Raw genomic sequence first — 26,390 nt, forward strand, 5'->3', positions numbered from 1 at the left:
ATGAGAGACTGAAAGATAGTGATGAAATAAGTGACTGGGTGAGAAAAGGAGAGCCACTGGTAGAAGGAGGGACAGAATGACAAGGGGAGAGATAGCCCGTGAAGTACCGGAGGGGAGTGCTATTAGAAGACAGTGAAAGGCTGAGGTGAAAGGAGAAGTCTACTAAGAAGCCGAGAGACTGGTGAAATGAGGGACAGTGTGACAAGGAGAGCAGAGAGACATCAATAAAGTAGTGGTAATGTTTTTATGCATGTTATTTTATTTGCAGTGGAGGTTTTTTTTGTTTAGTAAATTAGAGTTACAGCTATTGAGGCTGTAAATCAAGCGATCGGTGCTCAGGAGACAGCGGGAAGGGAAGTAGCTCAGGGTGGAGGAGGGGTGTGGAGATGAGATGCTGGGGCAGAAGAGCAAGTTGGGTTAACAGTGAACAGCGGGAGGGGGTGATCTGGGTACGGGAGTACAAACAGCTGTTGGCCCATCACCTTCGGAAAAGCCAATCAATTTGTTTGCATGTATGAAATAAAGAAATGCAAATACATAGTGAAAGCGACTCCGTTCTTAAACAATGTATGTATGTGTTTTTGTAAAGCACGATGATAAAAACAAAAGGACGCGCTGAAAGAGTAGCTACAGCATCAAACAGTTCTGCTTTCAGGGCAACGAGAATGCTTTAAGAAATGCGAGTTGATTAAGGATTTGAAAAAATGTAGACAGAATTTGAAGTTGGTAATATTTTATAAACTTTCTTCACAACAAGTGACGTGGAATTGTATTTTCTAATAGAAATTATAGATAACAACTATCTTTTTATATACAAATATCTACGCAAACACACTTAATATTATAGTTAGGAAATTAATATTGTAGGCCCATGGTGAATAAAATACCTGATATAATTTTGCTTAGAATAATTAAAAACGACTCAGTCTAACATGGCCACCACTGTAACATGCGATCCGCCCATTAATTTTCACTGGCAGATTCCCGTTTTCGGTTCTCTGCTGACTAATGACTATGTAAATCATTCAAAGCAAAAGATAAGCTACGGCTCACTAACGAAAGGGTGACTGATTAAATGCATGTCACGATTTGCGACACGTTTAGGTAGGCCTGCGTTTAGTTAGGATGACTTTCCATGCGCGAGGGTTTTTAATTCCCGAAGTCTAATGAGAACAAGCGCTAGTAATGTTGCCAGTTGTGGGTGTGCTGGCAGAGGAGGCTGGGTCTGCGCAGCAAAGCGGCCGTGCGGCCGCGAAATTTAAAGTGATCGTGATCAAAGCGGCCGTACGGCCGCGAAAGTGAAAGTAAGCGCTGCGCGCGCGCTCGCGCACATGCACTGTAGCTTTAGGCCACGGCAGCACTTTGTAAAGCCCAGATATAAAATGTTTCTTCGAGCCTTTGGCTCGCGAGACCTAAAAACCAGACATGGGTGAAAAATCTGGAGTGACAATGCAGGAAAGGCGAATTTGCCACACTGCCTTTTTAAACATTAACATAGTGTTCAAGGCATGTGAGCTGTAGATCACATGCTTTGCATAGCCTGCCATCTAGTGTTGGGTCTGGAAGTTTGCACTTTGTTTTTCTCTGAAGAAGTCATTTCCAGTCACGAGGTAGGCGGCGATTCCTTTTGGCGATAGTGTACATGGGCATCGACTCCATTGTTTGTGGGGGTTTTTTTCTGCCATCGGGCTCGGATGTGAATTGCGGCGCTTCGGTTCGACACAGTTTCTCAGGTTCCCCTCGACGTGCAATCCACTACCCTCGATGGTATTGTTCTCTCTCGTGTTTCCCATTCTCCGCGTATCGTTTAGAGTCTGTCTTCGATCGGAAGATTCGTGGACGGCCATTGGGCCTACCTGTGTCCGGCTCGCTAGCCGTCAATGGAATGGACTCCATTCAAATTCTGTCCCGGGTGTCGTGCTAAGTTTCTGCGCACAGTTCTGCACCAAGTGTGCAATCTGTCTATCCCCAGAACATGAAGAACAAGACTGAGATGCGTGCGATTGTTTTGATTCAAGAAGACACTCCGTGACTGTTGGGCTCGACTTCACGAAATGCACCAACAAAGCGGGTCCGCACCGGACATCTTCGGGGAAGATTCTGACCAGGAAGAATGCCACGCACAAGGAGCTGAAGAAGAGGGGGAACACATCTGTGTCCGAAGCCGACCCCGGCATGGAAGACAAAGAGCAAGTGACACCGGGTCAGCGTACCGTGAGTACAGACACCCCTCAGCCCCAATATTTGTCGAAGAAAAAGGCTCAGGTCCTTCCTCTGCCCTCAGGCCAAGGTCGGCACAAAGTTTTTGGGACGCTCTGGCCTGGCACCGAAAACCAAATCAATGCCATCTGGCTTGGGATAGTCAGCCCCATGTCAATACCGAAACCTTCAACATCGAAATCGAGGCACGTCATTGTGGCCATTCCCTTGCTACCGCAGAGTAAATCTTCGGAGTGGAAAACTTCATAGCCGAAACTTTCGACGCCGAAACGTACGGCGCCTTAAGGGGAAACTACTGTTCCATCCAAAGAGCCTTGTTTCGACATTCCGCCTGCAAACACGGATCCGAAACAAAAAACTGGTTATCTATCCAGATACTGGACATATTCACGTGAAACTGACAGGTAAAAGGAAAACGGGCTTACAAGAGGACTACCACATTACTTTAAAACACAAGAATGTGGGCACTAACCCTCCTCCTCCTACACCTCCTTCACCCATTGACCCTAATTTGCTCATCATAACCACAAATTCCCCACAACTTCAATCACCTGATACACAAGATGAAGGGCATGGGGATGAAGATAGGCCTCAGGACACTAATGACCCCTGGGAGGACTATAATACAGATCCGATAAGACAACGATCCGGATCTATACCCTTCCAAACCCTCACCACCTGATGACAACATAGGTTTATATAGAGCTACTTAATGGGGCTACTCAATATCATGGGGTGGAATTGCATAACGAGGCTCTTCAAGAGGATTTTCTATTTGAGACCTTAAGTTCCTCTCTGAGATCAACAGACACAACCTATGCTTAAGGGACTGCTTAAACATACTGACGAGATTTTTAAAGACCCTGTGTGAGCAAGAATTATCATGCCCAGAATTGAGGAAAAAGTCCAAGCTAGCACCTACATACCCCACTTAAATCAGGGGTCAACGTTCATTAGACTCCCTTGTAGTCTCCAACGCTTGAAAAAGAGCAAACTCACAAACTGCAAGAGATGCCCCTCCTCCTGCTAGGCGGGCAAAATTAATTGATGCCTCTGGCAAAAGAATAGCATCGCAAGCAGCTAGTCACTGGCGAATTGCAAATGCACAAGGTCCTAGCGCGCGACGACAGAGCTCATTATGAGCTAGAAAAATTAATGCAGATTTTACCCGACGAGCACAACACCAAAGCCAATCACCTAATTCACGAGGGGAAATTAATTACCAATATTTAATTTGGGCGCGCCTTAGACGCAGCAGACAGTCAACACTGGTGTGTTGCTACGCAGACATGCTTGGCTCAGAATTTTGGGGTTCATACCAGAGGGCCAAGCCTCCATTCTGAACCAACCCTTTGGTAAAGAGCACCTATTCGGCCCTACAGTGGACACTTCTTTAGAGAAAATGAAAAAAAGATAGAGGTCGCAAAATCCATGGGAGATGTGCAACTCCCTTCCAGTCGGGGATCCTTTTGTCACCCCTTTTACAGGTGTGGCTCCAAAAACACTTAATTAGAAAAGCTTTCCTCCTCCTTACAAGGGCAATAATCAATCGCCCTCATCAAGAGATTACTTTAGAGGAGGATTTAGAGGGAACAACGACAAAGAAAGAGGCAGAGGGAACTCAACACGCACTTCCCCTGCAAACACCAAACAGTGACTTCCTTCCTTCCTCTACCCCCGATCATTCCATTCCTGTCGGGGGCAGTCTCTCCCAATTTCTACCTGTCTGGAATACAATCACCTCCGACAGATGCGTTTTACAAATTATCCAATATGGTTATTGCCTGGAACTTAAACTCTCCCCCAAACATTCCTCCAAGATCACACGCAATGTCACAAGAACATCTCAACCTTCTCAAACAAGAAGTTCTCTGTTACAAAAATGAGCTATAGAACCAGCCCCATTACAATATCAAGGTGCAGGTTTATACTCCCGATACTTCTTAGTTCCCAAAATAGATGGCGCTCTCAGACCTATACTGGACCTCTGAGACCTGAATCTATACATCCAATCGGATCACTTTCATATGGTGACACTCCAAGTACTCCCGCTCCTTCAACAAGGCGACTTTCTCTCAACTTTAGATTAAAAGGACGCGTACTTCCACATCCTGATACACCCCGCTCACCGCAAATACCTCAGGTTTGTGGTAGGGGAGCAACATTACCAATTCAAAGTACTTCCATTCGGAGTCACTGATGCTCCCAGGGTTTTCACCAAATGCCTGGACAGTCGCAGCTCATCTATGAAGACCACACATTCACGTCTTCCTATACTTAGACTGGGTCATAAAAGCAAGGTCGCAAGTAAACTGTCTACGACATACTTACAAAACAGTGCAGCTGCTCCACGATCTTTGATTCTCAGTGAATCTGTCCAAGTCCCATCTTCAACCCTCGAACTCGCAAGTCTGCTTGGGAGCCACTATAGATACACAAAAAGCTCTGGTCTATTCCAATCCGGCCAGAATCTGCAACATTCAAACTATTTTCCCAGTTCCAGCCTCAACACTCATTGCCAGCTTGAGTGTTCATGCAGTTACTAGGAATGATGGAGTCAGTGTAATCAGTCTCTGGGTCAATTATCAGATCTAGTGTTGGACGGCTGCAGTCATTGCTCTCTGCAGTGCTGGAATCCACCAAACCTTTCCAAAGGGCAGCCCCTCATAGACTCTGTTCCACAGACCGTGCTAACAGCAGACGCATTGCTCACTGGTTGGGGAGCTAATCTCCAAACTCACACAATTCAGGGCATGTGGAGCCCCATCAAAAGCAGCTTCACATAATTCTAGAGCTTCTAGCGATTTTTCTAGCGCACAAAGCCTTTCAAATTCACCTGTTACGCAAAGCTGTGTGACAATATGACAGCAATGTTTTACGTACAGAAACAGGGGTGGACCCTCTCTCCAACTGTCACAATTTGCACAGACCATCTGGAGGTGGGCCATACGTCACAAAATGTATCTCCTCGCAGAACACCTTCCAGGAGCAGATTATCAAATTGCGGATCTGCTCAGCAGATGGAGACAACAGATCCACGAGTGGGAACTCCATCCTCAAATTCTTCTCCTGTTTTTTCAGATGTGGGGCTTCCCAGACATAGATCTGTTCGCCACACACCAAAATGCCAAGCTTCGCATCTAGGTATCCACACCCATTGTCCAGAGGCAATGCACTATGGAAAAACTGGTCAGATATTTGCCTACGCTTTTCCTCGCCTCCCACCCATTTCACTAGTGTTTCGAAAGCTCAGGCAAGCGTCCCAATCTAATCTTAGTTGCTCCCACATGGGCCCGTCAACCGTGGTTCACCACCCTATTGGAGCTCTTAGTAGTCCATCACCAAAAACGACATCTTCCACCCAATCTCTTCGCACAGAGCCGTGGAGAGAGAAGAGATCCAGATCCCGGTCATCTCAACCTGGCGATCTGGCACCTGAAGTCGTAGTTTGGCTACCTCAATCTTCCGCCAGACTGCATGAACATTATCAAAGAGGCTAGACGTCCTACTACAAGAGCTTGCTATGCAGCAAAGTAGAAGTGATTTGTGATTTATTGTAATAACAATCAAATCAACCCGTTTGATGCTTCCGTTCAAAACATCTATTTACTGCATATACAGCTGTTGTAAGGAGACCTCAGCTAGGCCTACCAGTGCAAGGGGTTCGCCCTTCTCTGCACAGAGTCCTCAGACAATTAGAAGAAGTTGGCACAGAAACTGGAATAGAAAATACAAAGTTTAATAAACCTTCATGAAGTGGAACCCCATTCACACAGCACCCTCTGGTGCTGAATGAATGTAGCACACAGACTAGAAGAACCATGGGTCTTTTATACCCACACAGGGGCTTACAAAGAGGGCGGTACAAGCACACATAGGAGAATTACATACATAGATGGTCATACAGAAATGCACAGTCAACAGTAAAGGAGGAGCTAGCAGTTGCTGAATCTGGTAGAAACAACCTGACGGCTACAGACTAAAAACAGATGTATGGACAGTTAGATTCTTCTGCGCCTGTGCAGAGTAGCAGAGTCGAAGTATAGCCAGTCCTTTAAACAGAGCACAAGAGTAAACAAAATGGCTGCCAGAAATACAAAATGGATTCCACAAAATTGACAAGATAGCCTCTAAACACGAGATGGATTCCGCTAATGCTAATCCAATCGCTGCCAATTTACAACACAGCGTTCAAATTTAGCATACACATCCATACGCTTACATTTTACTGCAATAGCCGCATACCTTCAAAATAGACAACATCTGTCTCTCTTCAGAGTGCCTGTTATTAAGACATTTATGGAAGGACTCAAGAGTCATTCCCCCCAGACTTCAACCTGCCCCGTGTAGAATCTCAGTATTTTCCTCACCAGACTGATGGGTTCACCCTTTGAGCCATTGCACAAATGTGAGCTGCAGTTTCTCACTTGGAAAGTTGCTTTCCTCATAGCTATTACATTACTGAGGAGAGTAGGTGAGCTTCAGGCACTAACTATACAGGAACCATTTTTATAAGTACACCAAAACAGTGTTTCTTCTGACTAATCCTAAATTTTTACCCAAGGTGATTTCTGCCTTCCATATTAACCAATCTGTTGAGTTGCCTGTGTTCTTCCCTTAACCATATTCTGTGGCAGAACGTGCTCTGCATACCTTAGACTTTAAAAGAGCATTACTCTACTACATAGGACAAAACATTTCCGTAAAACGAAACCGCTCTTTGTGGCTTTTGTTCCACCCCATAAAGTCAATCCCATCTCAGAATCTGGTATTGCAAGGTGGATAGTTAAATGCATTCAAACATGCTATGCAAAAGCGAAATGAACATTAACAATTCCCCCTAGAGCGCACTCCACTCGCAAACTAGGAGGTTCTAGGGCTTTCTTTTTTTTTTTTTTAAATCAATTTTATTCTAAACAAAACTGCAGCAATGACAAAGGCATATCAGCAGGGGATTCTAGCATGACATTACGATCTGCAATCCACCAGGAGCACCTAATATTACAGTGTGCAAGGCTTAACAGTACAATGAGGGTTACAATTACGCCTTCGGGTCAGGGAACATTACTTGTAGACTGTTATTGATAGCCTGGAATTTGTCATTAAGTCTGCACTCTCCTCCTCCACCACCGCGAGCCTCTCCCTTCTAAGTTCCACCGTGGGAGAGATGCAGATTTCACCACTGTATTTATTCCGGCATCCCCACTTTTGATCCCATTTTCGTGGGCATCCACTAACATTATATACAGTTTTCTCCGCTACCATTGCGTGGTCCATATCTTTTGCCCAATCTCGTAAATGAGGTACATTACTCACCCCCCACTTCTGGGCGATGTTTCTTTTCGCTATACTCCACCACATGGTGGCCCATGATTGTTCAGTTTGTGTGAGGTCTGCTGCCTCCTAGATATTGATGAGGCATAGTGTGGGAGATGGATGTATGGGTATGTCACAAGTCCTTGTTAGTTGTTGAGTGATGTCTTTCCAGTATTGTTGTATGTGAGGGCATTCCCACAGGATGTGTATGAATGTACCAATTTGGTTAGTGTGTAAGGCAGAGGGTGTCTGGACTCCTACCTAGTCTAAATAACAGTATTGCATCAAAGTATACCCGATGGAGGATCTTAAGGTGGACAAGCCGTAGTTGCATCGGGACTGCCACCACTCGGTGGGGGGGGGGGGGGGGGGGGGGGACAGGGGGGACAGGGGGGGAAGTCAGAGCCTCTAGCCAGTCCTAGTCAGCCATTGCCCCCAAATCCACCTCCCAACTTGCTCGTAGCTTCTGCGTTGGGTCGGCCTGGTTATTGATCGGTTTCTTGTACGTGAGGGAGATGGCCTTACGGTCCATTGGGTCCAGCAATAGTCTGTCTTCGAGAGTCGAGAGGGTCAGAGTCTGGGAGGGGGGTGCCTTTAGGGAGGGCACCGCCTATGGCATGGCGGATCTGGAGATAGCGAAAATATTCTGACGGTGCTAGTTGATATTTAAGTTGGAGATCTGCAAACAACGCTTTCTTGCCCTTAATCCACATATCCCCCACCGTGGAAATTCTGATCATGTCCCATTTATCAAACCCTGCACAAGCACTCAATCGTCCCAAAATGTCTGGTTCCCACAGGGGGGTAGCTTTTGTTAGGTTCCCCTGCCAGCCCATTCGCAGCTGGACTCCATGCCACACTTCCACTGTGCGGGCTGTGGGGCCAGTCAAACGTAATTTCTTGTGTTTTGTGTATAGAGCTCTGTTGTAGCCTCCCTTCCCCATTAACCAAAGGTCAGTGCGGAAGATAAGGTCGGTATGTGACTCAAACACCCATTTATTGATGGCGATTAATTGCGACGCTTGGTGGTAGTAGGTGCATGTCCGGCAGCCCGATACCTCCATCGTACCATCCCATAGTGAGTTTATTCATAGCTATCCGAGGTGGTCTGTTATCCCACAGTAAGTCTCTAACAGCTGCCTCAATCTGCAAGAAGTAGGAGTCGGGGACCGGAATGGGAGTATTCTGCAGGGCATAAAGGAAGCGTGGTAGGGCGAGCATCTTGAATAATGACACCAGTCACAAAAGAGTAATGGGGAGTGTCTTCCAGTGGATGACATCCGATTTAAATCTCTGTAATGGTTATAACAGATTCTGTTCATAAAAAAAGTTGCATCTATTATTATAAAGATGCCAAGGTACTGGAAACCCTGGGATGCTACTGGAATGGTATATCCCCGAGGACTTTGCGGAGGTTCATCCCAGAGGGAATACATCTGGGATTTGGACCAGTTTATCTGGTAACCGGATTGGGCCCCAGAAATGTGGAAAATATGGAGAACGCGGCGGATTGAGTGCGCCGGTGAGGTAGAGCAGCATATAGTCTGCATATAGTGATATGCGGTCTTCGTGTTCGTCCGTCCATTTTATATCTCTGATCTCTGGGTCCCCCCCCTTAATCCAGACCGCCAAAGGTTCAAGGACCAGGGCAAAGAGGAGCGGCGACAAAGGGCAGCCCTGCCTCGTACCGCGACAAAGGGGGAAAGAATTGGAGCGATGGTTGTTCACTGAGACATGTGCAAAGGGGAGCGTTTATAAAAGTTTGATCCATCTAAACAACTTTGGTCCGAACCCTATGCGGGTCAGAACTGCAAACAGATAATCCCATGCCACGGTGTCGAAGGCCATTTTTGCGTCAAGCGTGAGCAATATCTCTTCTTCCTCTAGAGTCTCCACACGGCTTAGCGCGCCATGGACTCGACGTAAATTTTGCGCCGTGTTCCGACCCGGCATCAATCCAGACTGGTCTAGGTGAACTAAGTCGGTGAGATAGGGAAGCAGACGGTTAGCTAGCAGTTTGGCCAGAATTTTGGCCTCCACGGTTATCAGCGATCTGGGTCGGTATGATGTGCACTCGTCCACCGTCTTACCAGGTTTATGAATGACCACGATGGTGGCCTCTCGGATATCAGCCGGAAGGAGGCCAATCTCATAGCATTCATTATATTGATTCAGCAAGTGGGGGGCGAACATCATAGCCATGGGTTTTAGCAGTTCAATCGGAAGCCCATTGGGGCCCATTGCCTTACCTGCACGAACGTCTTGAATGGCTTTTTGAATCTCATCAACAGAGATCCACGTCCAAAGCCTCCCTATCCTGTTGGGAGACACATGTTACATCAATGGTAGCGAGGAGATCTGCCGCCCACGATGCATGTGAGTGTTGTGGACTACCGTACACTTGCTCATAGTGGTGCGCAAACCTCTCCACAATGCCCTGGGGGTCGGTGATCAGAGCGTCATCAGGCCCCTTAATTGCGCGCACCCATCTCGCTGACTGTTCCTTACGTTCCAGGCATTCCAATAGTTTCCCAGTTCATTCACCCTGCTCGTATATTCTATGACGGGTGGTGAGAACACGCCTGTTGGCATCCTCCAAGAGCAGTTACCTATAATCCTGTCTCTTGACATTAAGGTCATGTTGGGTATCGCAATCCGGGTTCTGCGCGGTGGCGCGTTCAAGTCTTAGGATCTCCTTTTCCAGTTCGCTCACTCTCCGGTTGCACTCTGCCCTGTGGCCCACCATCATACAGTGCTCTTCCCTTTATCACAGCCCCATATGCACCCCAAAGTGTAATTGCAGATTTCACAGACCCTATGTTCTCCTCAAAGTAATAGTCCGTAACTTTCCGTACATTTTCCCTGATGTGCGGGATCTTTCCAGCCCAAGGCTGGATCTTGATGGGACCGGGTTGTGTGGCACGTTGAGCTCCGAAGACCGCCATGACCGGGAATGATCGACACTCCCCGCGCGAAGCAAGCGGAATCGGTGAAGTCTAGTATATGTTGTGCGTGGGTAAACAGGTAGTCAATTCGTGACTGACTGCCGTGCACACCGGATTGGAACGTGTAAAGTGTGTCGTGGGGATGTGACCATCTCCAGATATCTACCACCCCCAAGGCATTAGTGAAGTCATGTAGTTGTGAACCATGTGTCGAGTCATGTCTGGGTGGGGATCTGTCAATTTGGCCTTTCATTGTCAGGTTAGTTACCCCCATCACCAGAGTACCCACAGGTAAGTTCAATAATAGCGCCCCAACATCTGTTAGTGTCATACGTTGCAGACCTGGTGGGGCATATACCGAGATGACATTAAGGACTCTGCCCTCTCAAACACCCGTACAAGCAGCATATCTACCCTGCGAATCAGTCCACGTGTTTTGTATATCATAAGGGCAGCCTTTACGAAGGAGGACCCCCACCCCCCTGGACCCCGTGGTGAAGCCAGAGTGTGCCACCATCCGATATCTCTTCCTGTTAAGGGCCATACAGGAATTACCTATTAGATGGGTTTCCTGAAACAGCACCATATCAAGTCCCTAACGGTGGACATATTGCAGCACAATACCATGCTTAATTTTGTCCCCTAACCCGTTGACATTCCATGTCATGAGTCTGAGTCCCTGGCCTCTAGCCATTATCCTCTAATAGCGATACAATGGAATATGCGGAGAGTCCCAGGCACATGAAACCCTCACCGGCAACTTTCTGTGCGGTCCCTAGTGTGTCACAGCGCAACTCAGAGCTTTGAATTGTAAAACCAGTGATCTGGATGCTGTCACCTGCGAAGATGCACATATACAAGATGCAATTTTGTCCTGCTGCAAATAAACAATTACATATACCCTCCCCCCAACAAAACCAACCCAATCTGACTCAGATTTGCTGTAACTTACCCCCCTCCCTGCTTAACGAGACTAGAACCGCCCGCCACCCCCAACATGCAGAGTGCCTGTCGCCCACCCATTAATAATTCGAGGGAACATGAGCTAACCTACTCCCAGTACAGTCACAAACAGTAGGTTCCTAGTCCCCTGGCCCGACCCCAACCCGAACACGTGTAGAACATCAGGCCCTGTCCGGTTTCCAACTATCCCCCAACGGTACCTCAGATCGAGAATCCGTACAACAGCGGCCCCCCTTATAGGAAACCATCACCATCAAGCGGTTAAACATGAAGAGAGCATATCAATTACAGTTTAAGAAGGCGTTTTGAGTGCTGGTCCGGTCTCTTAAACCGTGACAAGTTAAGGCATTGTGCTCACAGTGAAAAGGTTGGGATTCCGAGTCTACATCAAGCGCCCCGGAGAACTCTCGGGGACCGGGAGTAATACCACATAATCTTACCAGCGGCCAGAGTTGGCACTCCCTGTGCGTCCCTGGGAGTCAGTCTGAATGTGGAGGAGAGCGTCTCTGCTGACGCCAATCCACTGCCTCATCGGCCGCCAAAAATCCTTTCTTCGCCTTTTTCTCGACTGTGCGCCAGCCCTCCAGCCAGACCCATGCATCTTCAGGTCGTGTAAAAAACCACAACTTCCCGTTGGGCTCCACTCGCAACTTAGCGGGGAACATCATTGCATATTTGACTTCTTGGTCTCGGAGAGCCCGTTCCACCTCCAGGAAGCTGCGTCTGTTTCTGCACTTTCAACGTGAAGTCGGGAAAGAACATGATTTTGCTATTTTCTAAGGTTAGCGGCGGGGCCGCTCTTGAGGTTTGAAGAATGATGTCCCGGTCCCGGAAGTTGAACATTCGGGCAATGAGTGGCCTAGGGGGTGCCCCCGGCTTGGGTCGACCTCCCGGCACGCGGTGAGCTCTTTTAAACGAAAAACATTGAGTCCTCAGGGTTGCAAATATTTGAGAACCAACTCCTCGACAAAGAGGTCCGCTGCTTGCCCCTCTGCGCGCTCCGGAACTCCTATGATGCGGACTTTGTTTCGCCGCATTCTGCCTTAGTAATCGTGTGACTGTTGAGCCATCGCTTCGTGGGAGAAGCGCAGTTCAGCGACTTGTCGCTTGAGAAGGCTGGTGTCGTTGCTCAGCTCCTTGGTTGTACTCTCACGCCACACGCGGCGCAATGAGCTGACCAAACGGGGCGGGGGTTAGGAGTCCCGGGTAATAGCCAATACTAGCGCTCCCACAATGATCCGGTGCAGTGTATGATCTCACCGGACCCTGGCGTGAAACATTTGTCTTGCTGGGGTTCAAGCATACTCTCCGCCACCAGGGTCCCACCCGCAGATCTTGCTAGGCCTCAGCAGTCTAGCGGGGAAAAGTTATGACAGGGCAGCAGTAACGGGTCTCCACCTTCCGCTCCAGGGCCCTGCGCCAGCAACACCGGGCACTCAACGGGTTGTGGGGTCACCAAAGCTTATCGTGGCACCATGAATCATGCGAAAGGCGCCCTCAGGCCCAATAGTAGAGGCCGCAGGGCCGTCGCCAGTCCTACTCGTGTGAGCGGGTCTAGGCCTGATAGTTTTCTTCTCTGCAGGGGCCGCCTCCGCCCGCACCTAGGCCCCGTCACAGTTGAGGCCTTAGGGAAGAGCTCTGCAGCAATCGCCGATGTCCGGGTGAAGCGCGGCAATTGCTCTCCGTTACTCGTTCCAGTCACGCGGCCTTGCTTAGCACCTTACCCCGGTCGAGGTGCACCTCCTCTTGCGGGGCCGCCCGCAAGGACGCGGTCCACGGAGCTCCTCTCGGGCGCCTTCGTCAATCAGCCCCAAACTTGGCTGGAATGTCGCAGGGCACCACCGGACCTCGGAAAGGGCAGAAGGGTGCAGGCCAGGCCAGCAGGACACAGGATTCGCGGGAGTGGTGCTCCGGAGCAGAGCTACCGAGCGGCCATTCCCATCTGCGGTTAGCCACGCCCCCTCTATGGCTTTCTTAGGAAACCTCCCTATAGATGACATATGCAACATGGTCTACACCTCACACATTCCCTAAACACTATTGTGTAGATGTTAGCAAGACAATCAAAACAACAAGAGTGTTCCTTAGAATTAGCTGAAGAGCACTACTGTAGAAACCTTTTTGGTTTCTTTAGAAAGCCCTCACTCTCCAACCTGGTTGGTGACATGCTTCATCATCGGGCCCCACCGGGAGAGGCCGAATGCCACCCCAGTGTGCTACGACGCCAGAACTACTGCGGAGCTGGGTTTTTTTATGCATGGTGTGTAGTGATTTAAAAATGTACTGTTTGTATCTACAAAAATAATTTTCATGGGAGTCAGACATGTATAAAAACAAGTAGATGGACATATGGACTGAATAAATTGTTCAGCCAGGTCACTTCAGTGTGGTCAACATGTTTCAGCCTATGTGTTAATTATAACAGGCATTCGTCAGGACCTTAAGTGTGTGTGTAACCCCGGCGGTTTGGGCGCGCTAAGGTCCACCCTAACCTGGGGTTATGGATGTGAAAACAATTTCGTGAAAAATCAAAATTGTGAGGAAAAATATGAAGTGTTTTCTGGTGACTCCCGCAATGGAGAGGAACAGAGTTTATTTTTAGGTGTAGAAAGTCACTGCACCATGGGTCTCGGGAGGGGGGTGGAAGCTACAATGGCACACCGCCCGCTAAGCTTGGCACCCGCATGGCACCTAAGCGGAACCTCTGAAACCGGACCCCGATGTTAGCAAGACCACAAGCTAGTGTGGGCCAGGCAGTTCTATGTACACTCTTTCAAACCACTGCAACCGCTTCAGGTTAGCCACCGCTTTGGGAGATTACTGCTATATAGTGTATGCAAAGCATGTGATCTACAGCTCACATGCCTCGAACGGAAAATGCTACTTACCCATTATGCATCTGTTCTTGGCATGTAGAGCTGTAGATTCACATGCGCCCACCCTCCTCCCCGGGTACCTATACCTGTTGCACTGATATCTTACTTAGATACATAAACATGGCTATCTCTATTCTCTTACTCTTACTAACTCCATTACCACCCTCTGCGTGAAAACAATCTAACAATGGAGTCGATGCCCATGCTCACTATCACCGAAAGGAGGAGTCACCTACCTCGTGACTGGAAAAGACAAACATCTGGACCAAATACTAGATAGCAGGCTATGCAAAGCATGTGAATCTACAGCTCTATATGCCAAGAACAAATGCATACTGGGTAAGTAACTTTTTCCTTTCTTCAACTGGACAGAAACTGGTATAGACTTCATAGCTGGCTGAAGAAAATAAAATGCTTTCACTTTCTGCTCTGAGTCATAGAAACCATCCGAATGAATAGTAGTGGTAAATTGTCGGATCGAAGGGACTTCCGGCAGGGATATCTAGAAGCAGATTTCAACTTTGATCTTTTTTATGAAATCGTTAACAGTAGTGCTTCTGAATGAACCTGCTTTTCTGTGGATAACCAGTTAAAAGCCCATCAGGCCTCCGATACATTATCAGATTTCCGAAGATTTGAATTAAACCTAATTGCTTGAATCTGGATCATTTGAAGAGATTTAGTTGGGCGTCCTTCATAACAATCATTGACTTAATCCAGTGTTCAGGTAATAGCAGAATTGAACACCATTGCCTTATATTAGTCATGAATCTACTGCATGAAAAAAGTAGTTTCCCCGAATGAGAGCTAGAAGTTTTCCACTCAAAGGATGGTAAAGAAGCTGTACTCCATGGGAGGACAAATGCAAGTTGAGTAAGGAAAGCCGTTGAATAAGAATCAAGCAAATTATATTGGAACGCACTCCAGCCAGTGGTAAGCAATGAGCTGAATCATAAGCCCACTAAGTTTTTAGTATGATCCTCGATCTTTTGCAAACACGTGTATATGCTGTCTGCAGTTGAGATGTAATGTAGGCCAGCCACATCCTTCGCCTGTTGAATGAGGCAAAGGTGCTCCTGAACAGAGATGGTGCCAATAAAGTTACCTGCCACGAAAGAGTACAGGAGTTTAATCGGTTTATTTTTAATTGCAAAAAGTGCAGTATTTTGCTTCCACGCTTAAACGGCTGCTGAATAGTTAAACATTTCCTCTGGCACAAGATGTTAACTTTGCAGTATGTTGTTTTCATGTTTCAAGAATGCGATTGCTTGGCTTCATTTTACTTGCCTAACACTTATTTCCATATTCTGATGTCTTCAAAACAATGGTAATGCCTTCACTCTGTCATATGTAGCTGTCATCTGGTTTCTATACTATTGTTAAAAATAGGTTACTTGATTTGTTTACAAAATGTTTGTTGGTAGCGTGGCATATTACGTGTACCCTTCCGAGATGGTTTCTTGTTGAAAGAGGGTTAATTTAATCAAATCCAGGATGGTGCTGACCTAACATTCAACTAATGTACATGATGTGCTTCGCAGTAATGACATGCAAAACAGGTTAACTTACTTTCTAGGAGCTGAAATGGTGTAATCCCTTCTCATTTAAATTGTCACAAAGTTCAGACGTTTCAACTAATGCAGATGAATCTAGAATTAAGGATCATTCAAAATAATAGGTGTAGGACATCGAAACCTAGGACCATAAGGAAAAATGTTGGACAGATAAATGAATGAGAAACGCTCTCAACCAATAAGCTAGTTTGCTTTGGTATCCAATTCTTGTTCTCTGAGGATTGCTTCAAAAGGTGTTTGAGGCAAGAGGTTAAAGTTGGAGGATTTGCAGAGAATACCGTCACACCTGTAAAAAAATAAAATATATATATTAAGCCCAGCTTCCAGTCTTTTGAAAACAATCATTAAATTACCCTCCGTGTTAAAATTGTTGGAGATGCCAGTGCCTAGAAAATGGTTCCTTCATGTTTCAGATAATAAGTTTTAGAAAAGCTCACATCGTCTGTAATGTAAGGGGTAGGCTAATTTATTGAAAAATTCACTGACTGCATAATCGAAATCATTTCAATCAATCAATCAGTGACACTTATAGAGCGCGCTACATACCCGTAGGGTCTCAAGGCGCTGGGGGGGGGGGGGGTGCCGCTACTGCTCGAACAGCCAGGTCTTCAGCTTCTTCCTGAAGGAGAGGTGGTCTTGGGTCAGGCGCAGGTCGGTCGGGAGGGAGTTCCAGGTCTTGGCGGCCAGGTAGGAGAAGGACCTTCCTCCTGTAGTCGCTCTGCGGATGCGGGGGACGGCGGCGAGGGCGTGGTTGGCTGATCGGAGGTGGCGTTTGGGAGCGTAGAAGTTGATCCGGCTGCTGAGGTAGCTCGGGCCTTGGTCGTGTAGGGCTTTGTGTGCGTGGGTGAGGAGGCGGAAGGTGATTCTTTTGTTGACGGGGAGCCAGTGAAGGTCTCTCAGGTGTCCGGTGATGTGGCTGGTTCGTGGGATGTCGAGGATGAGTCTGGCCGAGGCGTTCTGGATCCGCTGGAGTCTCTTCTGGAGCTTGGCGGTGGTACCGGCGTAGAGGGCGTTGCCGTAGTCCAGTCGGCTGGTGACGAGGGCCTGGGTGACGGTCTTCCTGGTCTCGGTGGGGATCCACCGGAAGATCTTCCGTAGCATGCGTAGGATGTTGAAGCACGCCGAGGAGACGTTGTTGACTTGCCTGGTCATGGAGAGGGAGGAGTCCAGGATGAAGCCCAGGTTGCGTGCATGGTCTGTTGGTTTGGGTGCGGTGCCCAGGGCTGGAGGCCACCAGGAGTCGTCCCAGGCGGAGGGGGAAGAGCCCAGGATGAGGACCTCCGTCTTGTCAGAGTTCAGTTTCAGGCGGCTGGTCGTCATCCACTCGGCTACCTCTTTCATCCCTTCGTGCAGGTTGGCTCTGGCGGAGGCGGGGTCGTTGGTCAGGGAGAGGATCAGCTGGGTGTCGTCGGCGTAGGAGATAATGCTGAGGTTGTGTTTGCGTACGATGGCCGCGAGGGGGCTCATGTAGACGTTGAAGAGGGTGGGGCTCAGAGATGATCCTTGAGGGACGCCGCAGATGACTTCGGAGGCTTCTGATTTGTATGGTGGTAGGCGGACTCTCTGTGTCCTTCCGTCGAGGAAGGAGATGATCCATTCCAGCGCCTTGTCCTGGATTCCGATGTTACTGAGGCGCTGTACTAGGGTGCGGTGGCAGACCGTGTCGAATGCCGCGGAGAGGTCTAGGAGGATGAGGGCCGCTGTTTCTCCATTGTCCATCAGGGCTCGGATGTCATCGGTGGCGGCGATGAGGGCGGTCTCGGTGCTGTGATTGGCTCGGAAGCCGGACTGTGAGGGGTCGAGGGATCCGTTCGTCTCGAGGAAGGCGGCCATCTGCTTGTTGACGGTCTTCTCGATGACTTTGGCTGGAAACGGGAGGAGCGAGATGGGGCGGTAGTTCTTGAGTTCGGTGGGGTCCGCTGTTGGTTTCTTGAGTAAGGCGCTGAGTTCGGCGTGTTTCCAGCTCTCAGGGAAGGTGGCGGTGTTGAATGATGTGTTGATGATGTCTCGCAGGTGGGGTGCGATGACAGCGTCGGCCTTGTTGAAAACGTGGTGAGGGCAGGGGTCGGTCGGTGATCCGGAGTGGATGGAGTTCATCGTGCGGATGGTGTCTTCGGTGCTGATCGGGGTCCAGGCGTGGAGGGTGGTGGTGGGGGGTGATTGTTCGGTCATGGTGTGCGTTGGTTGGTTGTTGAAGCTGTTGTGCATGTCCGTGATCTTGTTGTGGAAGTATGAAGCGAGGGAGTTGCAGAGGTCTTGTGATGGGGTGATGTCGTTGTTTCCTGCGTTGGGGTTGGAGAGCTCTTTCACGATGTTGAAGAGTTCCTTGCAGTTGTGTGCGTTGTTGTCCAACCGTTCCTTGAATGCTGTCTTCTTGGCGGCGCGGATAAGCTGGTGGTGCTTCCGGGTGGCAAGCTTGAAGGAGGTCCTGTTGTCCGGTGTAGGTTCCCTTCTCCAGACTTTCTCGAGGGCTCGGCAGTTCTTCTTGGAGCTCTTGAGTTCGTCGGTGAACCATGGGGCTTTCTTGCTTCCGGGCCCGCTGGGCGGGGTCCTCAGCGGGGCGAGCTCGTCCGCGCAGATGCTGATCCACTTCGTGAGGTTGACGGCGGCCTGGCTGGGGTTCGCTGAGCTGGCAGGAGGGTGCTGGCTCAGGGAGGTGGCGAGCTGGTCTGCTGTGATCTTGTTCCAGCTTCTGCGGGCGGCCTGTTGCTGGTGGTGGTGGGTCGTCGTTCTCTTGAAGGTGAAGTGGATGCAGCTGTGGTCCGTCCATTGGAGCTCTGTGGCGTGGCTGAAGTCGATGTCTGTGCTGGAAGAGAAGACTGCGTCGAGTGTGTGTCCGGCGAGGTGGGTGGGGGTGGACACCAGTTGCTTGAGTCCCAGGTTGGCGAGGTTGTCCAGCAGGGTGCTGGTGTTGCGGTCGTTGTTGTTCTCCAGGTGGAAGTTGAGGTCCCCCAGGAGGATGTAGTCAGCGGAGGGGAGGGCATGCGGGCTGACGAAGTCGGCGATGTCCTCGCTGAATTGCGTGCGTGGTCCAGGGGGTCGGTAGATCAGGGTGCCTCTGAGGGTGGTGTTCGGGTTGGTGTGGATCTGGAAATGCAGGTGTTCGGCAGTGGTCAGGGTGTTCTCGGTGCTGGTCGTGAGACGGATGGTGTTCTTGTGGATGATGGCGATGCCTCCTCCCATCTGGTTGGCGTTGCGGTCCCTCCGGACGATCTTGTAGCCCTCTGGGATAGCGATGGCGATGTCGGGAGCTGATGAGGCGTTCATCCAGGTCTCTGTGAGGAAGGCAACGTCAGGGGCTGTGGCGTCTAGGAGGTTCCAGAGTTCGATGGCGTGTCTGTGGACGGAGCGGGTGTTGAGCAGGATGCACTTGAGGTGGGTGCTGCTGCTGTTCGACTTGGCGGGGGCTGGTGTGCGGCAGGTCCGGATGCAGGTGAATTTGCAGGCGTGGCAGCTGAAAGGTCCGTGGGTGCGTCGTGGTGTGGCTTGATGGCATTCTGGGAGTCGGCCAGAGTTGAGAGCGATGAGGGTGGCGGCGGAGTACGTCAGGCGGGTCGGTCGGGGGCCAGGGGTCCTGGCGCTGGTCGCGATCCGGTCGCGGACGGGCGCAGACGGGCTTACCTTTGGCGCGCCTTCGGCGCACAATCGGCGCGCCCGCTGCGCGTGACTGCTGCGCGTTCGCACGGTCGCCATATAAAGGCTGAGGGGCACACGCAGCAGCTGGTGGCCGTGCGGCGCGGGGGTGTCCCACAAGTGGGTCACACTTACCTGTGTCGCACGGTCGCCATATAAAGGCGAAGTGCGCGGGTGGGCGGAGCAGCTGGGAGGCGGGAGCGGGGCGGGAACAGAATGAAAAAAGGGGCGGGGCTTGCGGTGGTGGCGGGGAGCGGGGAGGGAAGGCGGCGATGTAGGCGGGCTAACAGGAAGGACACAAGCTGGACAGATAAACAGGCAAATATACTTTATTAAGCACAAATGGCGAACAAAACAAGGGAAAAAGAAACTCAAACACGGGCAGGGAATACAGATGACAAGCACAAATGGCGAGAGAAACAAAGGCAAAACAAACTGCAACGGAGTCAGCCGGCGGCGAGGCAGGCAGCGCGGCAGGGACAAGGCTGAGGGGCACACGCAGCAGCTGGTGGCCGTGCGGCGCGGGGGTGTCCCACAAGTGGTAGATGGTAGAATTACTGTAGGTGGTTTAAGCTGTATAATGAGTTCACTTAGTTAACTTGCAACTTAGTCCTCAAACACCTAAAAAACAGACTAGCTGCTCTTAAACATTCCAGGTATGTTTAGGCTTTATTCTCAAAATGAAAACAATTGTACACTATTAACTGAGCCATTAATTAAATGCTGTAGAATGTGACTTTTTAAAAGGCACAATTCTTAGCCAGAAAATCAATTCACCTTGAAATATGCCCCCTCAGACGGTTGAAGTAGGGTTTAATTACATTTATAATGGTATGCAGTTTCAAAAGCCTTTAGTGACTAGCTAGAGAGCATATGTTATGGCAAGCATGGTGATAGCTATGTGGCTGGAAACAATCCACTCTTTTCTGTTTTAAAGTTATGCCTGACTCCAGTAGTGCAGAGAACCCTTATTGCAAAAGTGAAATTAATATGAGCAATCTTGATGTGTATTTTCAGTTCTTCTACTGTTTGATTGTGTACAGCGAAAACATTGTGGATCTTTATTTGCAGAGCTTGGGGGTCTCCTGAAGTATGTCCGACCTTTCCTGAACTCCATCAGTAAAGCAAAAGCTGCCCGGCTTGTCAGGTCTTTGCTTGACCTCTTTTTGGACATGGAAGCAGCCACAGGACAAGAGGTAGTAAGCTGGGACTGAGCTGGTACTGAAGGGTTACTGTAGTAATCACGCTACATCTAGTCGATGTAATGTACAGCGTTTATTAACTGTCTGTCTCCACAGCTTCCAGGAACCAACTGGTCCACCTGTTGATTCAAAGCACAACACTCCATCACCATGACACTGACATCACAGTGATCATGGAGAAAGGAATGTACATAGAATATACAACAAGATAGAGAAGAGACTACTTCAACATCTCCCATCTCTCTATAACATCCAAAACACATGAAGAATAAAAAATGAAACATGTGAGACAAACATACAACAAAAATAACAATAAAATAATACTTCCTAAATGTAGAGAAAAAGCAAATATAAGAGATACATAGCAAATAAAAAATCACTTAAACACAGATAACTTAAACTAAAGATCTAAACGATTAGGTGGAACACTAGTTCTATTGCTTCTCCGAGGAGGAACATATTTCAGCACATAAGACTCTTTCCTCTATTCCACCCTTTCCTTCGGAGAAACTCTAACCTTGGATTGAACTTGGCTCAAGTTACCTGACTCTAAACCCAACTGTGTCACCACCTTCACCGGTACCTTATATACTCTCGAGAGGTTCCACCAATTTTTCCCATTAACTCTTATGGCAAAACGTGAAATGGCATCTACTCTAATTGGTGGACCAAACTTAGATAATCCCTTAGGAATATGCAAAGGAGATTTTATCCTGACCCAGTCTCCCACCTTAACCCTGGGCTTAGAAAGGTCTCCAACATCCACCAAAGATTCAGAGACTGTACTGCGCTCACCTTCCTTGTTGTCTCTATTTCCGACATCCTTTGTCGACACCTCCCATTTTTTCATCCAAGCTGGGCACATATGAAAAGAAGCCTCCCTCCCTCTCAAAGCAAAAGGACTCGAACCAGTTACAGTACTTGGAGTCGTCCGATGAGCCCACAGCATACTCTGCACTGCCTCCCTAATGTCCACCTTACCCGAAACAGCCCACTGAATACATTCCACCAACACCCTGTTATTGCGCTCAATGAAACCATTGGCTTGAGGATGATATAGCGCCACACGTCGATGCACAATGCCTGACTGAGTCAAAAAATCAGACATTTCCTTCAAATTAAAATGCACTCCATTGTATGAAACTATTTCTCTGGGAAATCCCTCTCTACCAAAAGAGCCTGAAGAAATCTAATAACCTCTCTCGAATTGGGATCAGACATAAAATGTACTTCCCACCACTTACTGAAATAGTCAGCAACCACCAAAGCGAACTTATATTTGTTAGGCAAAATGGTGAATGGACCCACAAAATCTATGGCTAATTTTAACCACGGACCATCGGGCCTTTCAATATGCTGTAACGGCGGCTATGTAACTTTGATCACCTTATCACTCGTACAGCACGTCATACACATTTCAACAACGTCATTTATTTGGCGATCCATAGAAGGCCACCAGTAAACCGCCCTAATCCTTTTTTTTGTTAGTCTGACCTAAATGTCCTTCATGAACATACTCAATGCGACTCCTGAGAGACACTGGGGGAACAAACTTATCTCCCCGCATAATCATTCCACCATCCTCCACCGAAAGTTCATCGGCAACCTTTGCAAAAGGATGAAGGTCAGGATCTAGATGCTTTTCTTTAGGCCAGCCCAAAACTGAGCTCTCTCACTTTTTTAAGTAAATCATCAGACTCCATCCCACAAAACCATGTTCTGAAAAGGATCCCGTACAACAAGCATCCACAACCGCAATAATACACTCATCCGTTAGGTCAAGATCACACCCATCCTTCAGAGGTAGAGGTGACCTCGAAAGATAGTCAGCCCTTGTGTTTCTCCCACCAGGTATATGTGCAACCAGAAAATTGTAATGCAACAATTTAGCAATCAACCTAGCAATCCTAGGCTTGTGATCCCTTACAACTTTGCCTTCTAAAATAGGAATTAAAGGTTTATGGTCCGTCAAAAGTCTAAAAGTCTTTCCCCAGAGAAAACATTTAAACCGCTCAACCGCCCAGCAACACGCGAAGAGTTCTCTCTCAATGACAGAGTAATTTTTTTCACTTGGTCTTAGAGCTCTGGACGCAAACCCCACCGTGTACTCCTTCCCTTCTTTGATCTGAGAAATCATACTACCCAGTCCCTCAAGGCTGGCATCCACCGATACTGTGCACTGGTGTACAGGATCAAAAGGAGTAAAAATTTGACATGAAGCCACCTCTTTTTTGATCTGCGTGAATTCATTTTGACACAAGTCACTCCAAACAAAAACTGTCCTTTTCCTAAGTAACTCCCTCATGTTAGCCGTTTTCCCAGCAAAATTAGGAATGAACTTCGCATAGAATTCGCACATTCCCAAAAACGAAGACACCTGATCTCTAGACCCAGGGGAAGGAGCGTCAGATGTTGCATCAATCAAACCTTCTCTAGGCACAATACCCTCACCGGAAATACGATGACCCAAATATTCTATTGACTCCACCCCAAAAGTGCATTTAAGCTTATTAGCCACGATCCCTTTAATTTCAAGGCGTTCTAAAACCTTAAACATTTTCATCATGTTCAACTTTGTCTTTTCCAGCCACTAAGATATCGTCTTGAAAGACCACTGTGTTTGGAACCCCATCCAACACCTTTTCCATAATCCGCTGAAAAACTGCAGCGGCCGAGGCCAACCCAAAAGGCATTCTCCGAAACTAAAATGTCCCAACAGGAGACACAAAAGCCGTTAAATGTTTGGAGTTATGGTCCAGTTCAATTTGATGATAGGCTGAAGCTGTCTATCTTGGAAAACCACTTGGCTCCAGCAAACTTAGAAAGGATATCGTCTATCCGGGGAAGTGGATGAGAATCCACCCAAATCTCTCTATTGAGACTGCGCAAGTCAATGCATACCCGAAGACTGCCATTCTTCTTCCTGGCGACGACCAAAGGACTCAACCAAAGAGACGACTCAATTGGTTCTATTACTCCATTCTCACACATTATCTTAAGCTCAGCAGAGAGGTCATCCCTGATGCTAAAGGGTACATTCGTCAATTTATGCTTCACTGGTGAAGCTCCCTCTTTCACTTTAATATGTTTGAACCCTGTGATGCGCCCTAAACTGTCGCCAAAAACTCTAGGAAACCTTTTAGACCAAAAAACCAAACTCATCAGTAGGCTCATCATGCACAATGGAAACTTGCTCCAAGGTACCGGGTCTAAGAGTCATACCGAACAGTCCTTGATGGTACCACCCCAAAATGTTCAGTCCTTTTTTCGCCACATAGACTTTCCCTTGAATACACTTATCCTTGAATATCAAAGAAGTTTCAAAGAATCCTCTCAAATCAATACGTCTCCCTTCGTAGGAAACCGGACTTCTGTCAGGAGGATTGAGAGGCTTGTCCCCCCCCAAGTTTCTTCAAAGAGTTCTTCTGTTATCATGGTCATTCTGGAGCCCGAATCAACTAACAGTTTCAAACACTTTCCGTCTACAAGAATGTCAATAACGGGGTCAACACAATCTTCCAATTCATCCTTCACAACCACAACAAAATCGGTTAGAGAACTAACAACATCATCATAGACATCTTGTCTGGTTCCTTCTGCATATACCACATTCACACCCCCACGAGAGATACACATTTGGCAAAATGACCTGGTTTTCCACACTTTCGACAAGCATCATTTTTAGCTGGACACACTCGTGCATCAGGGAAATGAGAAGGAAACCCACACTTATTGCACAGGTTCCTTGCATAACCACTTTTCTTCCCTGATTTGTTTGGAACAAACTTACTCGGAGGAAGTCTAGTACTCCTCTGTTAATTATTAACTTTGTATTTATCATTACTTTTATCATTAGAATCTTTTGAGTCTCTGTCCTTGCTGTGTTCTTTTATAATACTTATAGTATTTTTCTCTGGTTTGAGTTCTTTTGAGGATTTCTCCGACAACTCTATACTTTTTACGATCCCAATTGTTTCTTCTAGAGAGGGTTTTTTTAAGGTAAGCAGTTTTTGCTGAACCTTTCTATCATGGCAATGAACTACAATCTGATCATGAATTAACTGGGAACAAAAGTGTTCGAATTCACACTCAGACGCTAAGATGCATAATGCCGCTACATAGGACACAATACTTTCCCCACTTTCTTGTTCCCTAGTAAAAAAACTTATGTCTAGATACCACTAGACTACTCTCTACATCAAACTGAATTTCTAACATTCTCACGGCTTGGACGTATTCATTCAGAACTTCTTCTCCTACTACAGGTATAGGAGGTAAGTGTTCTAATACAGCTTGACCTTCAAAGCCTAAATTATGTTCTAAAATGAACCTTTTCCTTTCAGCACTGAATCTTGAACCCCCTATTGCTCCAAGATATTTCTCAAACGCCCTGTGCCATATTTTCCATTTAACTTGGGGGCTTGTACATTTTGCATGTTGAAATATAGTAGAACTCTGCACAACAAAATGAATTAAAAAATACTGCGGTTCTTAAATAGAACTATCCCCCTGTCCTCTTGTGAGAGATGATCAAAACACTGAAGATAAATATTTCACAATAACAAAATGGAAAATTAAGTTGTCTTGTCCAATGCCGAACACACTTAAAACTTCAATATCAGTTTTCCTCTTTACTCCAGCCGCTAAGCGTCAGGTTAAAATGTCGCCAAAGACGGTCTAGAAGAACAGTTATTATACTCAAACTTCAACTATTCCTTTTAGTTGTAGGAAACACTCAGATATCAGTATGTTAGTCACTTCGCTTCCCTTCCATGTATCTTAGCTTGTATTGCAGTCATTCACCCAGCAATCCGAGTTTTGATGCAGTCACAGAATGTTTACCCTCATTCCTTGAACATAAAATTAATATTCCGAAAAGGAAAAAAATATTACCACTGTAATTTTCCAATTGTCAGCCTCAAATACACAGCTGATTAGAAAATGCGCCCTCTTCCCATGTACACTGAGGATCGCTAAATTGCTTCCTGTGTTACACTCTACAAGTTTAACGTGCGTGCATGCTTACACGCTTCCACTTCCTGGTTCGAGGTACGTGATTGTCATTCCTTTCACGTAGCTTCCTTACGTAGCGTGCGCCTAGCTATACCTCCAGAATGCTCCTTTAGCTCGCCTCTGACGTCGCTGCCCTCGCTGAATCTTGCTGCCCGTTCGAGTGCGTCATCACTTCCCCATCGGCAGCGGCAAGAGCAGATCGCCCATCGCGCACAGATTGAATCCAAACAACTCCACAACAGATGTAAGAAGACACTTACGTAGGTTTGGACGGTGAGCCTTAACAGTTCATCACAGTTCTGATAGGTCGCTTGGTCGGTGAAAGTGACAATATCACTTTTCCTTGCCGATTTCTCTCGTGAGCTTGTATATCACTTTCCAGACCAGAATTGCCAGACGTCAAATGATGTAGTTGTGCGTGTGTTGCATCTTCTTATCTCTAAGGTTGCGCTGTCGTCTTTTTTTTTTTTTTTTTTTTTTTAAGATGACCTTTTCAGATGTACTCGTTGGAGGTAGATTTGAGGTTGTAGTTTCAGTAACAAACCACCAGGGATGCACCCCTGCACGCGTGGGTGGAGATCCAGACCGTTCCCGTCGCCAAATTTGTAGTAATCACGCTACATATAGTCGATGTAATGTACAGCGTTT

The 26,390-nt window shown here is 47.6% G+C and overlaps 1 protein-coding gene across 1 annotated transcript in view; it reads left to right on the plus strand.

Annotated features, from left to right (window-relative positions):
* LOC146870958 (26S proteasome non-ATPase regulatory subunit 11-like) overlaps positions 1-26,390 on the plus strand; it is a 342,192-nt gene that overhangs the window by 115,984 nt on the left and 199,818 nt on the right. The window contains exon 3 of the mRNA XM_085648093.1: positions 20,599-20,723. Within this exon, the coding sequence (XP_085504219.1) occupies positions 20,599-20,723 (125 nt within the window). The remainder of the gene's footprint in view (positions 1-20,598; positions 20,724-26,390) is intronic.

Source organism: Triturus cristatus, chromosome 1_1 (genome assembly GCF_964204655.1).
Source record: "Triturus cristatus chromosome 1_1, aTriCri1.1, whole genome shotgun sequence".
Taxonomy (NCBI): domain Eukaryota; kingdom Metazoa; phylum Chordata; class Amphibia; order Caudata; family Salamandridae; genus Triturus; species Triturus cristatus.